The 16,666-nt window shown below is 44.3% G+C and overlaps 1 protein-coding gene across 3 annotated transcripts in view; it reads right to left on the reverse strand.

The window, feature by feature from the left end:
* Positions 1-2,307: 2,307 nt before the first annotated feature.
* LOC310787951 (myosin-10-like) overlaps positions 2,308-16,666 on the reverse strand; it is a gene marked incomplete at its 5' end in the record, with an annotated part of 94,619 nt that continues 80,260 nt past the window's right edge. For all 3 annotated transcript variants that reach the window (XM_083649397.1, XM_083649396.1, XM_083649395.1), the window contains 16 exons: positions 2,308-2,585; positions 2,780-2,952; positions 3,947-4,055; positions 4,500-4,708; positions 5,312-5,435; positions 5,749-5,837; positions 5,937-6,065; positions 6,410-6,571; positions 6,748-6,960; positions 7,185-7,397; positions 7,523-7,771; positions 8,910-9,062; positions 9,200-9,304; positions 10,104-10,310; positions 10,837-10,981; positions 12,015-12,227. In XM_083649397.1, coding sequence (XP_083505523.1) covers positions 2,426-2,585; positions 2,780-2,952; positions 3,947-4,055; positions 4,500-4,708; positions 5,312-5,435; positions 5,749-5,837; positions 5,937-6,065; positions 6,410-6,571; positions 6,748-6,960; positions 7,185-7,397; positions 7,523-7,771; positions 8,910-9,062; positions 9,200-9,304; positions 10,104-10,310; positions 10,837-10,981; positions 12,015-12,227 — 2,653 coding nt within the window. In that variant the 3' untranslated portion in view covers positions 2,308-2,425. The remainder of the gene's footprint in view (positions 2,586-2,779; positions 2,953-3,946; positions 4,056-4,499; positions 4,709-5,311; positions 5,436-5,748; positions 5,838-5,936; positions 6,066-6,409; positions 6,572-6,747; positions 6,961-7,184; positions 7,398-7,522; positions 7,772-8,909; positions 9,063-9,199; positions 9,305-10,103; positions 10,311-10,836; positions 10,982-12,014; positions 12,228-16,666) is intronic.

The following is a 16,666-nucleotide window of genomic DNA, read 5'->3' on the forward strand; positions in this document are numbered from 1 at the left end:
ATGGTTGGAGACAAGTTGACTGCAGGATTCTTTTTAACCAAGCTGTGATTGGTTAATTGAGATACTTGATCTCAATTATCAGAGTGGCAGACCTTTAAACATGGAAAACAAGAAGAAACACCCATTCTATATGAATATGTTTATTGGTCTTTTACAAAAAATGTCTAGAAATACAGGAATACAAGAAAATAAAAGATGACGAATAATACCTGGTTGTCAACAGCCAGTAATAGTAATAACAACCTTATACGGATGTTAAAGCTTTTAACACAGTCAACCCCCCTTCTAGAAAGCTTCATAGATCATACAGAATTTATCCTAAATTAAAGAATCAGCGTATCCTCAAAATAATCCCCATACAATACAAACACAAACCAAACCGCCAGATCATCGCCTGGGGCAGCCTCGATATAACACTGATTCATACCCATAAACTGTCCATCCAAATGCTAACAAAATGTGAAATGTGCATGTCAGATGATGTAATGACACAAAGCTAGGTTAAATAATCAGTTTTCAACATCTCAAAGGCTTTTGTCGTTTTTCAATTTCAATGTACACAAGTTTTACTTCATGTGTTGCTTCTGTGAACCTCCTATCTGCTGTCTTCAGTAACGGCTAAGGCACTTTCTACAGACGCTCAACCTTTGAAATTTTCACTTGGAAAAGGCCGCAAATATGTGGTACACAATTTACAAAATGGTAACATGGTGTTTTGTAACTAACATGTACAGTATAACACACTCATCTCAATGTTCACACTTCAATTGATCCACATGGATCCCCTGATCTATTGCATTAAAATCCATTTTATAGCACTAATTATTCAAACTTAATAATGAATAAAACATTCATTATCTATCTGCAAATCATGTTCATATTATTTCAGGCTTGCGATAGTGTGGATACAATAAGAAAAAAAACGAAGAAAAAAAACGAGTTAAGCATAATTGTACATTGTACAGAAAACATAACTGAACTGAGAGTTACAAAGAGACATTCAGATTCTAACAGGATAACCGTCACATAATTGAGCTTCCCACTGCCTCAAAGAAGTCTGAATCGTTTGAATTCATACTCTGTGACACACATTGTCACTCTTGCTAGTGAGTTTGATATGTGGACATCGAATACTGGACATATGTTGAATATTTTCAGCCAACGAAAGCACTTTAATAGAACGAAACTGGGACTCAATTAAAACCATATTATGGCATGTGATCGATTGAAGTCCCCTGTGATATTAGGTGCATGTTAATTGCAATACAACAAATAATTACAAGTCAAGATTGACCCATTGTCGAATAGAGATCGCAATACTGGTCAGGGACGTTTTCTAGCACTGAGGCAACACGGCAATTCCCTACACATTCCCTATACATCTGCAAGCAAACAATCCTAGCGTGTGACTGAGAAAACTGTATGCAATTACAGTTAAAATAACATAACTACATTGATTTATATGATAGGCATATACTATAGATTGATGCGGGGAAAAGTAAAGTGAGGAGGCTATTTTTTTTTGCTTTGATCATGATCTGTTCCTTTGAAATATTGCTATGCTATCATTCTAGCATCTGAAGCCATTTTGAACACCTGAATTCTGGCCCAATTGTGCACCGTCACCAAAGACATGTTCATACAGATACAGTACATGTGCTGCGCAGCCACCCAACTATGAGAGGATAGAGTCAGTCAAAAATGGCTACTTAAATTCTAATGAGTGTTTGAGGGAAATAGGAGCATTAGGCTAATAGGCTTGTATCAGTCTATTTTCGGTGCCCGTTTGAAATGAGTCCCAAACAGGATATTGAAGGACCCAATAATACTCAATGCACAATGGACGTTGCTATTACACAGCCCTGCAGCTTGACTAGGAAAGGTAAGGCAGAGTAGTGGTTCTCACAACCTTAACTGGAGTGGCAGAGAGAGAGAGAGAGAGAGAGAGAGAGAGAGAGAGGGAGAGAGAGAGAGAGATAGATAGAGAGAGAGAGAGCTGGTGTTTGGGGTTGAGAGTTAATATGGGAAATGATGGGATTAGAGTAGTGGGAATCTTTGTTTAGCTCATGCTGCATGTGGGGGGGGGGGGGGGGGGAGGGAGGGAGGGAGGGGGATGGGGGGTTGTAGGGGCAAGGAGAGTGATCTATCCAGGCTGGGGTTGTAGGGTCAAGGAGAGTGATCTATCCAGGCTGGGGTTGTAGGGGCAAGGAGAGTGATCTATCCAGGCTGGGGTTGTAGGGTCAAGGAGAGTGATCTATCCAGGCTGGGGTTGTAGGGGCAAGGAGAGTGATCTATCCAGGCTGGGGTTGTAGGGGCAAGGAGAGTGTCCCTGAGGGTCCGGGGGTCTTCTGGCGATGCTGAAGGGCGGATGGTGGATAAGCGGATTGGAGAGCAACAATTCAGGTTAAGAAGGCCTCCTGCTCTTCTACTCAGGCTGGGGAGGTGCTGGTGTCTCGTTGGCATTGTTGTCTGTGATCTTGTTCTCCAGCGTCTCCTCGTCGGACACGAGGTCCAGGGAGGTTCCCTCCACCTGGACCGGACGCCTGCCTGAGCGGCTGGAGGAGAAGCTGATGGGGCCACCACGCCTACGTGAGGGAGGGGGGGGGATACAGTCAAACAAAGACAAGGGAGAGGATGTTATAGCAGAGCGAGTACACCAGAAGCACAATGCTCCCTGTTTTAATGCTCCCAGATGATGTGTGTCTCTATGTTCAGTACATGGCGAACATCTGTTTGGCTGAAATGCAAAAGTGCCTGCTGGCATCTTATGGCTCCGTACCTGAGGCGGCTCTTGAGCGTGTTGACCTCGCGGCTCAGGCCCTCGCTGGCCTCGGTGGCGTCGTCCAGCTCTCTCTGCAGTTTCCTGCGCGAGGCGTTGGCCCTGGTGGCCTCCTCCTCAGCCTCCTCCAGCTGCCGCTTCAGCTGCTTCATACGAGAGTTGGACTTTTCCATCTTCATCAAAAACACACGCAGGAGAAAAAAACACATCGCAACAACTGTACTGAACACGTCACAAGGTCAACATTTCCGGGGCAGCAGCGTTATGTATCTCAAAGCTCAAATTTGCATCAAACACTGTACCTTTCATCCAGCACTCTTTTATAACACTGGCTAGATTATTAGTGCTGTTACGTGGTATAAGCAGATATAACTGGGTGGCATCGGCATAAAGGTGAACGTTTGTTGTTTGCAGCTAAAATATCAGAGTAGATGCATGTAAATGGAGACTAAGATGAGAATGATCTAGGCCCTAGATCATTCTTTTAGATCTCATCTAGATCTAGGGTGTCCTGGTGGTTCAGTGGTCTGGGGTGTGTGCCATGTGGACACACCATCGTGGGTTTGGATCTGACCTGGGATCTTTGTTGCATGTCATCCCCTTCTCTCTCCAAATCCTCCTTTTCTCTCTTTACTTCAGTCTACCCAATAAAGGAAAAAAATGCCACAAAATATCCTCTAAATATAAAAAAATTCACCTATCCAAGTATCCAGGGAATTTGTGGCACTGGTCATGGAGATGAGTTGGAAACAACGGGTCAAAATTCTCTTTCTTAAGGAAAGATTGATTAAATGCTAAAGAACTACAGTGGAGTGGCCAGAGAGCTATTGATCATAGACAATATGCTCACAGTGACTGATTTGAAAAAACCTAGTAGGGACAACACATTGTGGACAGGTGGAGGACCACAGGTAAGAGACAGTCTGTCCAGGACCAGGGGAAAAATGGCCACAACAGTTCAGCACAGCAGAATTATCAACAGTAACAGGTAGGTCTGTATCATAGGTGAGATGTAGTGTCTCAACAGTCTCATGTCCTCTACTTTTTTGATAAAGTAATTTAAGTTCTGTATACTTTTCAGGGGAGGGGAGCAACATTCATTGTGCAATCGGGCTGAATCTTTCAGGGGGTGTAAAGAACACCCGTGAAACATTTGCCATTCCTTACTTGTTCTTTGAACTGGTCGGCATGGCGACGCTCATCCTCCACCTGCATGCAGACTTCCTTCAGCTTCTTCTCTGTCCTCCTCACGATCTTATTGGCTGCTGCTCGCTCCCTATGGAGATGAGATGAGGTTAGAGAAATGTCAGGAAAGGAGAGTGGGAATGTGGGGAGGGCATGGAAATAGTTTGAAATCGAGGAAGCTTTAGTACTCCAAGTAAACCTAAAAATGTGTTTTCACATTATTTGATTTGACCTATTTTGTTCTCATTACATTTGCCCATTCTTTAACCCTGTGTCTGCCATTTTTAGTTTTAGTTTTTGTCTTGAAAATGCAGAATGGTTTGGACCCTAGTTCATTTCCTGTCAGCTATTGTATTGGCAAACCCTACAACAGGAAATAAACTAGGGTTCATTTAGAATATCTATAGTTGTCAAGTTGAAACAGTCTATGAATATTTTTTTACTATTTGAAGTAATGGAATGGTAGAGAGAAGGATGGAGAGTATGTGAAAGAGAAATAAAGAAATAAAGAAAGAAAGAAGTATGAATTTCTCACTTGGCCTCCTGCTCCAGCTGCTCCTCCAGCTGTGATACCTTGGCCTCCAGGGCTGTGAGAGAGGCCTTGAACCTGCTCTTAAGCGAGCCCTCCAGCTCGCCCAGCTTGGCACGCAGCTCCTTGTTCTGCCGCTCCAGCTGCTGCCGGGCGTTCTCACTCTTCTGCGCCGCGCTGCGCTCCCCGCTCAGCTCTGTGCTCAGCGTGTCCACCTGGTGGAGAGGAGGAGGTGAGACAAGGAGAAGGGAAGGGAGAGGGCGGTGATGGAAGGTAGAAGTAATTAAAAGCCGGATCTCTGATAATGGGGGCGTGGTCGACACGATCAAATAAAGACCGGCCCCAAACTGTAACTTGTAGTAACGTGCAAGTTTCACTAGATGGCATTAGCTCCATTTGAATCACAATATGGGAGCATGTCTTAATTGATTACTGTAATTATCGGTAATGCATTGCAGTAACAAAAGAAAACAGCTACCTAACGAACCCCAACAGAAGCAGAACAAGGAGGCTTCATACTAAAATATGAGCAAATATACAAATAAAGGCCTGTCTCTATAAGCCTGCTTCCAATAAAGGCCCTCTGCAGTTGAGGCCCAGACCAATACGAGAAGGAGGAAATATGGTATGCGCAGTAAAAATGTTAAATCAACCATAAAATGTATTCAAAACTCCAACCCTAAAGCCTAAATTTTTCATCGCCAATGATTTCCAGAATTATTACAAACCACTGGATGTGCCCTAGTAATATCAGTCCATGAGAATAGAGGTAAAGTCAATCTAGATGTAATTCTGAGTATTATTAGACCATACAGTACCTGCATGGTTGTCTTTCTGAAGCGGTCGTTGAGTAGCTCCATGTTACCCTGCTCCTCTTCCAGCTCCTCCTCCAGCTGGGCAATACGAGCCTCCAGCCTCCTCTTCTCATCCATCAGAGCAGACCTGACACACAGGCAGAAACAGTGGTCTTCTGAGAACACCGTGTGACATCCATAAGATGCTATGTTTGATGAAAATATGTTAGAAAAAAGATTTTTAACCAGACCATCTAACCTGCCTGGAGAGCTGTGATGTAGATCATCACAGGAATGTAGTTAAAAGCCAATTTAGTATACTCTTTCTTTGGTTGATAAGGTGAATGGTCCTGATGCAGTAAACCCCACCCAGCTGGTGCTCTAACTAGGTCAAAATATTTACATATGTGGATTCTGCTGACAGAATATAAGGTGTGGTCGAGTGAGGGACTACAGCTCACTTTCCAGAGGTGCTGTTGGATATTTCATCCTGCAGCTCGTCCCGTTCCTGTTCTGCGTGGCGTCGCCCCCTCTCAGATGCTGCCAGGTCCTGCAGAGAGATCACAGAGACATTACCCATCATGCAACACAGAAGACATCACAAAAATGTCCCAAAAAGACCAGGATTGTCCCACTGTCTGTCCTATACCTCGTGCAGCTGCAGAATCTCAGCCTCGAGACTCTTGAGTTTCTTCTCATTCTCCTTGGACTGGGCGAAAATCTCATCCCTGGAAGATCTTGCGTCCTCCAACTCCCTCTGGTAGTCTTTCATTTGGGCCTGGCAGAGACAATATATTGTTGAGAATGACTGCTTAGTGCTGATCAGGGGCGTAGGCAGAAATTACATTATGGGTGGGCCTGGATAAAATTGGGTGGGCCTGGATAAAATTGGTGGGGCAATTGCATGACAAAATTTTGCGCGCGAAGCGTGCAAAATTCCTACATGTCATGAAGTCGTCATGCATTAGACTCTGGAGATGATGTGCCCTGCGTTTTTAAGCTACAAAAAAATTAGCTAGTAAGGCAGCAGCAAGTTTGCCTCTAGAAAACAAACACCCGTAGAAACGCCCCTGGTGCTGATATATGCACAAACTGATTCAAGTAGGAGCATGAAATCCTTACCTGTAACTTGCGCAGCTGCTTGATGGCCTCGTCTCTAGCCTTGTTGGCTCCTTCTATATGACCCTCTACATCCTTCAGATCCATTTCCAGCTTCTTCTTGGCAGCCACAGCCAGCGCCCTCTGCTTCCTCTCATCCTCCAACTCTGCCTCCATCTCTCGCACCTTGGGGGAGGAGCCAGCACAAGTCGTTGGAGGGGTGTGAGAATTACGGAGAGGGAACAGTGAGAGGAGATATCTCACTATACTTAAAAATACAAAAATGCAGTTTTGAAAAGCTCTGCTTGCTGAAACTAGGTTATTTTCTATGCCAAGTGCAGAATCAGCAGCTTGTTCTGCACCTGTTTGACCAGCGCTCGCTTCTTCTCGTCGTTCTGGTCGTCGCGGCCCTGCAGGTCCCTCTCGTACTGGGCCTTCATGGCCTGCATGTTGACCTCCAGACGCAGCTTGGCGTCCTCCGTGCCCTGAAGCTCGTCCTCCAGCTCTTCCAGCTGGGTCCTCATCTCCTCCAGCTGCTGCTCCAGAGTACGCTTGGACTTCTCCAGCTCGTGGACCTGGCGGGGACGGGAGACAGAGGACGAATGCAGAGAGAGACACACAGAACGACAGAGAGACAGAATGGATGGAGAGAAACAGAAAAAGTTGCTTTTCCATAGACCGACAAAGACCGAGAGACCTACACATGTTGATTTTCATTTTCATATTGTATCACTGCCTTCATAACAAAAACTTTTATTCTCAAATCCTAAATGGGTTGACCATCCATCCAAACACTCACGTTCTTGCCCACATCATCCTTGGAGCTCATCAGATCCTCCATCTCGGCACGCAGCTGCTTGTTGGTCCTCTCCAGCTCCTCCTTGGCCTCCAGGGCCTCGTCCAAAGCTCTGGTCATGGACAGAGCCTTGGTCTCCTTCTCCCTGGCCTCCGCTTCGGCGCGGTCGCGCTCCTCAGCATAGCGAGCCGAGATACTCTTCTCCTCAGCCAGCATCTAGCGAGGGAGAATATGACATCGGGGCTTGGTATTTTGTGAAGATGTAACAAGGTTTAAATGTGTCTTTGAGGATGGGAACTCTACTCAAAAGTCTACATATCTCCAATAATTTGAGCTCCCACCTGGTCGAATTTCTTTTGCTTCTTCTCCAGGTTGGAGACGATCTGTCTCTGGTGATCTAGGTCCACGGTCAGGTCGTCCAGCTCCTGCTGCAGACGGGTCTTGGTCTTCTCCATCTTTTCGAAGGCGATGGTCTTCTCCTCCAGACGCTGGCTGCTCAGCTCCATGTCCTTCTGCAGCTTCTTCTTGGTCTCCTCCAGGCAGTCCATCGTTCCCACATCGTCCTCCAGCTTCTTCTTGGTCTCCACCAGCTGCACACAAGACAATAGGAGGAGGTATTCATCAAACAACCATGATCGTTCAGAATCAGAATCACAGAATTGTTGTTATTTGTGGGTTTTGTTATGTGGAGTTATGTGAGATATTTCTGGGTTAATTGGTGCAGACTCAGGACGTGAATATGGGTATGACATTTAGCCTGGTAAAAACCATCCTGATTATATGACTTCACATTCGGTTTGATCAGTCTGGACTTGCAGCCACCCACATCAATTTCAATGGGTGGGAGTACTTGCCTTGACAGACAAACTCCATCAGCCAATCAGCGTTGGATCCAGTCAAATCCAAATGCAGTTGGAGGCACGGCGAAAACGTCTTTTCCGCCAAGAAACTCCACTGGTGCATACTCTCGTTTTTGTTTAATTGTGGTTATTGAGTTGATCTTTGCAATCCCTGCACTTATGGTTGTGTTTACTCTACTCATTGCTTCAGGAGACGCCATTACTCTTTTGCCAGCTGTGTCCCTGATTGGTGCGGTTATATTGTAATTTCAGGAAATTGATATGAGCGACTGGAAGTCCAGAGCGATACATGGAGCGAAACAGAATGTCAGGTTGTGTGATCAGGATGATTTTTTACGAGGCTATATGGCAGTAGCTATATAGCAGTAGCTATATGGCAGTAGCTATATGGCAGTAGCTATATGGCAGTAGCTATATGGCAGTAGCTATATGGCAGTAGCTATATGGCAGTAGCTATATGGCAGTAGCTATATGGCAGTAGCTATATGGCAGTAGCTATATGGCAGTAGCTATATGGCAGTAGCTATATGGCAGTAGCTATATGGCAGTAGCTATATGGCAGTAGCTATATGGCAGTAGCCTAGAAGTTAGAGGCTATTAACCGGAAAGAGTGGAAAGTGTGGAATAAGGAGTATGCATACTAAGTAAATGTTCTCAGTATTAAAAAAAAACTTTAATCAAACTAAACTATTTGTTTGTGTGTGTGTGTGTGTGTGTGTGTGTGTGTGTGTGCGTGCGTGCGTGCGTGCGTGCGTGTGTGTGTGTGTGTGTGTGTGTGTGTGTGTGTGTGTGTGTGTGCGCGTGCGTGCGTGCGTGCGTGTGTGTGTGTGTGTTGTAGAGCGGAGTCTCTCACATCTCCATATCCTACCTGTGCCTGTAGCGTCAGGACCTGTTTCTCCAGGTTCTTGCGCGCCTCCTCGTCCTCCTCCTGCTGCTCCTGCAGAGCGCTCTTCTCCTCCTCCAGCTGCCGGATACGGCTGCTCATGTTCAGCTTCTGACGGGTCTCCTCTTGGAGCAGCTCCTACACAATCAATAATGTCATCTAATTTTGAACAATGCATTGATCATTGAATAATGATCATCAATGAGTATTGTTACGTTTGATTTACAGAAGAGATCGAAGAAATTTAGTTTCTCAAAATCTGAGAAAATTGTCACCTGTGTGTCTTGTAGCTGACTCTCTAGTCCAGAAGCATCCTTGGCCATCTTGATCCCCTTCCTCTCTGCATCCTCCAGCAAGGCAGACACATTGTCCAACTCAGTCTGTACACAGAGAGGTACAATGCTTATGACTGGGTTATCAACAATATGACATATTTTTAGCAAAATTAAAATGAAACAAACTGCAAAGGAATCTTTGTGTCTATGTACAAGTATGTGTAGAGTAAGTATGTGTGTGTGTGTGTGTGTGTGTGTGTGTGTGTGTGTGTGTGTGTGTGTGTGTGTGTGTGTGTGTGTGTGTGTGTGTGTGTGTGTGTGTGTGTGTCTCTGAATAATTAATGCAAATTCATCCAATCACTACAGTATTTGCAGGAGCTTGACATTTTCCAAAATCACTGCAATCTTTCTGCAGAACGCTTGTAATTTTGGATAATCAACACTTTTCTTTTCTTTTTTCATTGCATAAAAAGGTCCGATCAAACTGCACTTATACCAATAACTTTGTAGTGGAGCTTTTGAAAGGGAGGAAATTGAGGATGACAAATTTAATTCACACCTACACGTGTAAAACATTGTGTGCTTTTCATTTAACCTGCACTATGATAGTTTGATCATGATCCTTTGGTTTTCATACTGTTAATCAGAACGCAAAGCCTACCTCAAACATGAATGAGCGTGAAATTATCGTGATTATAGTTTTATAATCATGAAACAAATTCAAATTGGAGAGATTTGATTTGGTGCTTACTGTGCTAGTTGTAGTAGTTGTAGTAATTTTGTAGTTGAATGTATCTCTTTGTCACTTTGGTACTACTACCTTTTTGTGTGCAATAAACCTCTTGGTGGGAATGAATTCATTGTATTAATGAATGCATGTTTGGAATACAGTATCAACACCGACCTGTAGTTTGTGTGTGCGTTCGGCCTGCTCTCCCTTGCTCTTCTCTCCCTCGGTGACTCTGGCCATGAGCTCCTGCAGCTGGCCTTCCACTTTCTTCCTCTTGTGTTCCGAGTCTGTCTTTGCCTGCTGCAGACTCTTCACCTCGCTGGCCAGCTCCTTGTTAGTGCTGTCCTGGCTCTGCTTGGTCTTCTCCAGGTTAGCTTTGAACTATAGACAGAACAAAGACCAGACATCAGATCATACATTCCCTGTGACATGGCCTAAAGCTGTCAGGAAATGGAAAATCTGTGAATTCTGCAGTCATTTTATTTGATTAAAGTGCCCTATCGTAACTTACTAACATAAATAAATGGGTGGTTTTGTGTACATGAAAGTAAATTAATTACTAGTTGGCAGAATTCCTTTTGGCCTGGATTTTGGGCACCAACACGGCTGGCTTTGTTTTCCTTCCATCTCCATGGAATTTCAATCAGACCAAATTAAAATTGTCCTGGGAGGGGGATTTTTCCTCATGTTGGCTAAGAAGAACTAACCATTGAGCAAGTGTGTAAGCACACAAAATGAGTATTTACATCGGCTTCAATACACTGAATGAAGACATCTTCTTTTGCTCATGTCAAGTCAAATCAGTATTTCCATAGAAGTGAAACAAATGTCTGCTAATCAGGTGAGAGTTGAGGGACTTTTCAAGCTGATCGGGTGATATTCGGTAGATTATGGAGAACTGTGTTACCCTCTTGGCCTGCTCCAGCTGCTCAGAGAGCTCCTCCAGGGCCGTGCCGTGCCTCTGTCTCATCTCCTGGATCTGAGCCTCGTGGTTCTTCGTCTCCTCGTCAATGGTCTTCTTCAGCTCCGTCACCTCCTGCTCACGCTTGGTCCTACGGAGAGCAGGGACCCAGAAAGGTCATTCAACTTAAATACAGTCATATTTCGAAACAAGCAAAACAATATTTTCTCTATTCTAGGGAATCGGGAATGTTTTATACGAGGGTTGTCAAATTAACATGTTATTTCGATTAATTAATTCTGTAAAAAATAACAATAATAAATAATGCACGGTCCCCTTGTGTTGTGCTCTGACAAACCATTCATGCTCATACATATTCCCGGGGTAAGGAGGATCCTGAAGTGTGTGATTTCATTCCATGAATGGATAATAATTACGTGACAGGATTATTGAGAACGTCAAATTGGTAAATAAAGTAAAAGTTGAAAGGTCTCTTTTCCTCCCTGTCTGCCTGTTTGTGTCGTGAACATGGAGCTGATAGTGTTGCGTTATTCAAGAGAGAACTTTTGTGGGAGAAATAAACTGGAAACGGGTCAGATATGACTTGAATGCCACTTGTCAGCCTTGCTGTAAAATCAGCAGTTCCACGTTTAGTCCAAATTTTGTTTTCTCTCAAATTTTCTCCCCAATTAATTGTACTTGGCCAATTCCCCTTTCTGTCCTGGTTGATGCTCCACCGATCTGGAGAGAGTTGTAGACTAGCACATGCTTCCTCCAATATATGTGCAGTCGCCAGCTGCTTCTTTTCACCTGACAGCGAGGCGTTTCACCGGCAGGACATAGCACGTGCCGGCTAGAGGAGATACTAGTGCAGCGACCAGGTCTATACCCCACCGGATTCCCACCCGCAGACACGGCCAATTCTCCCTGTAGGAAGTAGGAACGTCTGACCAAGCCGGAAGTATCAATTAGGGGAATTGAACGGGGGTCTCCACAGTGGTAGGCTCTTACTTCTACATGACCCAGATGCCCCTAGCCCACACTTTCTAACCCTATTGGCAGAATAACGCATTGATTTTTGTTTTTACATATTCTACTGATAATAAATGAATTTAAGCTTATTCTACCACTGCTAAACACCCCACTCTCCGTAATATGAATGCCAAGGAGAGGAGAGGTCCTACCTGAGCTCTTGCTGTGCGGCGGTGGTATCCAGCGTGTCCTCCAGCTCGGTCTTCAGGGCCTCCAGCTCTTCGCTCAGGTCCCTCTTCAGCTTCTCAGCCTTGTTCCTGGCCTGCTTCTCCGCCTCCAGGTCCTCCTGCAGCTCCGCCAGCTGGGCCGCGAGCTCCCTCACCTGCTTCAGAGCGCTGTTCTTGTGGCTCACCTCCTCCTCACCCCTGTCACACACACACACACACACACACACACACACAGCACAGTGAACACCTCCTCGTCAGCCCTGTCACACACACAGCACACAGATCCCAGGCGGATGCATGCTGCATGCATAATGTGACGCTGTGACTGTGATGTGTGTGCTGTGATGCTCTTCCTATTGCTGTGTACGATATACACTGCAGGTCAAAAGTTTGGACACACGTCATTTTTCTTTATTGATGCTATTTTCCACATTCTAGAATGATAGTAAAGACATCAAAACTGTGACATAACACAAACGAAATTATGCAGCGACCAAAAAAAGTGTTAAACAAATCACAAATATCTTATATTTTAGATGCTTTTAAAGGAGTCGCTCTTGGCCATGGTTGTGGAAAGAAATTCATACATAGGCATCAACTTCACTATTTATATTTGTGGAAGAAACAATTTTCAAGCATTTAAGCAGAAAACTTTAGATCAAAATGGCTTTAAGATGATGCAAAACACAGTACATTCAATCAGGTGTGTCCAACCGTTTGACTGGTAGTCCCTCCAGGACCTGCACGCAGCCAGGACACTGAAGCGGTCTCGCAAGATCATGGCTGACCCCTCCCACCCTGGCCACAAACTCTTTAAGACACTCCCCCACGGCAAGAGACTGAGGTCTGCCAAGACCAGAACCACCCGCCACAAGACCAGCTTCATCCCAACCGCCATCAGCCTCACCAACAAGGCCCGGAAACCTAGCCTGGGTAAACCCAGGCCCCAGTGACCTGCTCTCAGGCTTACCCTGCTTACAGTCACAAGGTAGTGACTGAGAGCAGGTCACGTGGCGGCTGGGTTTACCCAGGCTACCGGAAACCCCTTCCGCCAAGGGCCTCACCAACAACCCCCCCCCCCCCCCACACACACAAACTCACTACCTCCTCCTAAACTCAACTGAACCCCCCCCCCCCCCCCCCCCATAAAACTGGAACTCATACTGTATCTAATTTAATGCCTGTCTAACTGGGACTGGTAAATTGATGTAAATTCCCTGCACATTAATGCCTATTTAACTTAGCCTGTAAATTTCATGTACATTCAATGTAAACTCATATCTAACTCTGACTGTAAATTCATGTAAATCCACTGCCTATTTAACGTATATTTAACTCAGTCTGTAAATCTCATGTAAATCCAACGTAAATTCATATTTATCATCCACAGAACACTTCACCACTCATGTACATATTGTATATATTGACTCGATTTGATTCGATTGATTGCACTTGCAACCTTGCGATTGCCGTTAGTTATCTTCCTACTTCTTATCCCTGTATATTGATGTAACCGCTACGCTGCATACAGACACTAAGACAAATTCCTTGTATGTAACTTGCATACTGTAGCAATAAAAGTGATTCTGATTCTGATTCTGATTCTGATGTGTAGTTGTGTAGTTGCACAGTGAATATGGGAATCCTCCAAATTAACTGAAATGAAAACACAAACAAGGGGGGGGGGGAATCTAATGTGCTAGATAGAGCAGATGTTTTCAAAGTGGGAGGCGGGCTGCCACAGGGGGGCTCCAAGCAGTTTCAGGGGGGGCTCAGTAAATGGAAGTGAAGAAAATAATTACATTAGTTATTGAAGGGAGTTTTTCCCACTTTCCCACAGTCAGAAAGAAAGAAATGCCTTCAGGCAGACATTTCTATGTATTTGGTGTAGTCTCAAACAGCACTATCAGGCTATCTTGGCTCAATTGGTGAGTGTCTATGGGATCAAATAACTAACCATGATCCCACAGGCATTCAGGAATTGAGCGAGGGGGGGCTCCTTTTTCCAAGCTTTGTAGACTTTGAAACCCCCCTGTGCTAGAGTGAGCACATCTGCCATATATAAACACTCCACTGGGTGGCACTAGAGTCACATTTTTAAAGTCATAGTTCTACAGCAGTTTTCTCCAGTTTTCTGTGGATGGGGACTGATCTTGATGGAACTGTATGTTTTTAAGGCCACCTATCAGAATGGCCTTAGATACACTTGCACATGCACACAGCACACACCACACATGCACACACACGCACGCACGCACGCGCACACACACACACACACACACACACACACACACACACACACACACACACACACACACACACACACACACACACACACACACACACACACACACACACACACACACACACACATTCCAATGCAGTGAGGTCCACTGAATAAATACATTTGGTCTTGGTGGTCTGACCAGCCTGCACCATGTCATGATGTCATGATGAAGGAGCATAATAATGGTAAATGCTCACAGACTTCTCACACCCAGATTACTAGAATACATCTGCATACCTGCCTGGAGTGCAGACAGATTACTAGAATACAGCTGCATACCTGCCTGGAGTGCAGACAGATTACTAGAATACAGCTGCATACCTGCCTGGAGTGCAGACAGATTACTAGAATACAGCTGCATACCTGCCTGGAGTGCAGACAGATTACTAGAATACAGCTGCATACCTGCCTGGAGTGCAGACAGATTACTAGAATACAGCTGCATACCTGCCTGGAGTGCAGACAGATTACTAGAATACAGCTGCATACCTGCCTGGAGTGCAGACAGATTACTAGAGTACATCTGCATACCTGCCTGGAGTGCAGACAGATTACTAGAATACAGCTGCATACCTGCCTGGAGTGCAGACAGATTACTAGAATACAGCTGCATACCTGCCTGGAGTGCAGACAGATTACTAGAATACAGCTGCATACCTGCCTGGAGTGCAGACAGATTACTAGAATACAGCTGCATACCTGCCTGGAGTGCAGACAGATTACTAGAATACAGCTGCATACCTGCCTGGAGTGCAAACAGATTACTAGAATACAGCTGCATACCTGCCTGGAGTGCAGACAGATTACTAGAATACAGCTGCATACCTGCCTGGAGTGCAGACAGATTACTAGAATACAGCTGCATACCTGCCTGAGTGCAGACAGATTACTAGAATACAGCTGCATGCATAACTGCCTGGAGTGCTGCAGACAGATTACTAGAATACATCTGCATACCTGCCTGGAGTGCAGACAGATTACTAGAATACAGCTGCATACCAGCTTGGAGTGCAGACAGATTACTAGAATACAGCTGCATACCAGCTTGGAGTGCAGACAGATTACTAGAATACAGCTGCATACCTGCCTGGAGTGCAGACAGATTACTAGAATACAGCTGCATACCTGCTTGGAGTGCAAACAGATTACTAGAATACAGCTGCATACCTGCCTGGAGTGCAGTCAATCTAGTAAAGTGTGGCATATAAAATGCAGGTGTGAATATGTCCCACAGCAGAGTGTGATGACAGCTCTGTACAGCTATGCAGCACTCGCCACAGACTGAGCCACTATGTGAATGACTCAGTGCTGAAACTCCGGCTGGGCAATATGGACACAATCAAATATCACAATGTTTTTGACCAAATACCTTGATATTGATGCTGCACAGGGCACCATATATTCTTATACCTTGATATTGGTATTGATAAGACAATATTGATATTGCGACAATATTGTAGGGATGACTAATTGCTGCTTTCACAAAATATTTACAAAATGAGAATTTTGATAAATATCTAAGTGGGTAAAGGTAAATAATAGAACAGCTAGAACAGTCTGGTAAGTTCAGAAAATGACATTGCTTTACTGTAATCTAGCCTTTAAAACCAGGAAAAGACAACACGTATGCCATATCACGATATTATATTACCATATCCAAAATCTAACAAGATATCTAGTCTCATATCACAATAATGATATAATATACAGTAGCATATTGATAGATTTCCCAGCCTTAGCTGAAACTCAATAAAAAATGATACATATATATATATATATATATATATATATATATATATATATATATATATATTACACCGTCTCAGATTAAAGTTATATAACACTTTGTTGGTTAACAAAGTGAACTGATCCTGCCAGTACTTCTCAACAAGTAACCATTGTGTTGTGTAGTGTTGTGTTGTGTTGCTGTGTTGTGTTGTGTTGCTGTGTTGTGTTGCTGTGTTGTGTTGTGTTGTGCTGTGTAGTGTTGTGTTGTGTTGTGTTGCTGTGTTGTGTGTTGTGTTGTGTTGCTGTGTTGTGTTGCTGTATTGTGTTGTGTTGTGTTGTGTTGTGTTGTGTTGTTGTGTTGTGTTGTGTTGTGCTGTGTTGTGTTGTGTTGTGTTGTGTTGCTGTGTTGTGTGTTGTGTTGTGTTGCTGTGTTGTGTTGCTGTATTGTGTTGTGTTGTGTTGTGTTGTGTTGTGTTGTTGTGTTGTGTTGTGTTGTGCTGTGTTGTGTTGTGTTGTGTTGTGTTGCTGTGTTGTGTTGTGTTGCTGTGTTGTGTTGCTGTATTGTGTTGTGTTGTGTTGTGTTGTGTTGTGTTGTGTTGTGTTGTTGTGTTGTGTTGTGTTG

The sequence above is a fragment of the Poromitra crassiceps genome (genome assembly GCF_964638095.1).
Source record: "Poromitra crassiceps genome assembly, chromosome: 13".
Classification (NCBI taxonomy): domain Eukaryota; kingdom Metazoa; phylum Chordata; class Actinopteri; order Beryciformes; family Melamphaidae; genus Poromitra; species Poromitra crassiceps.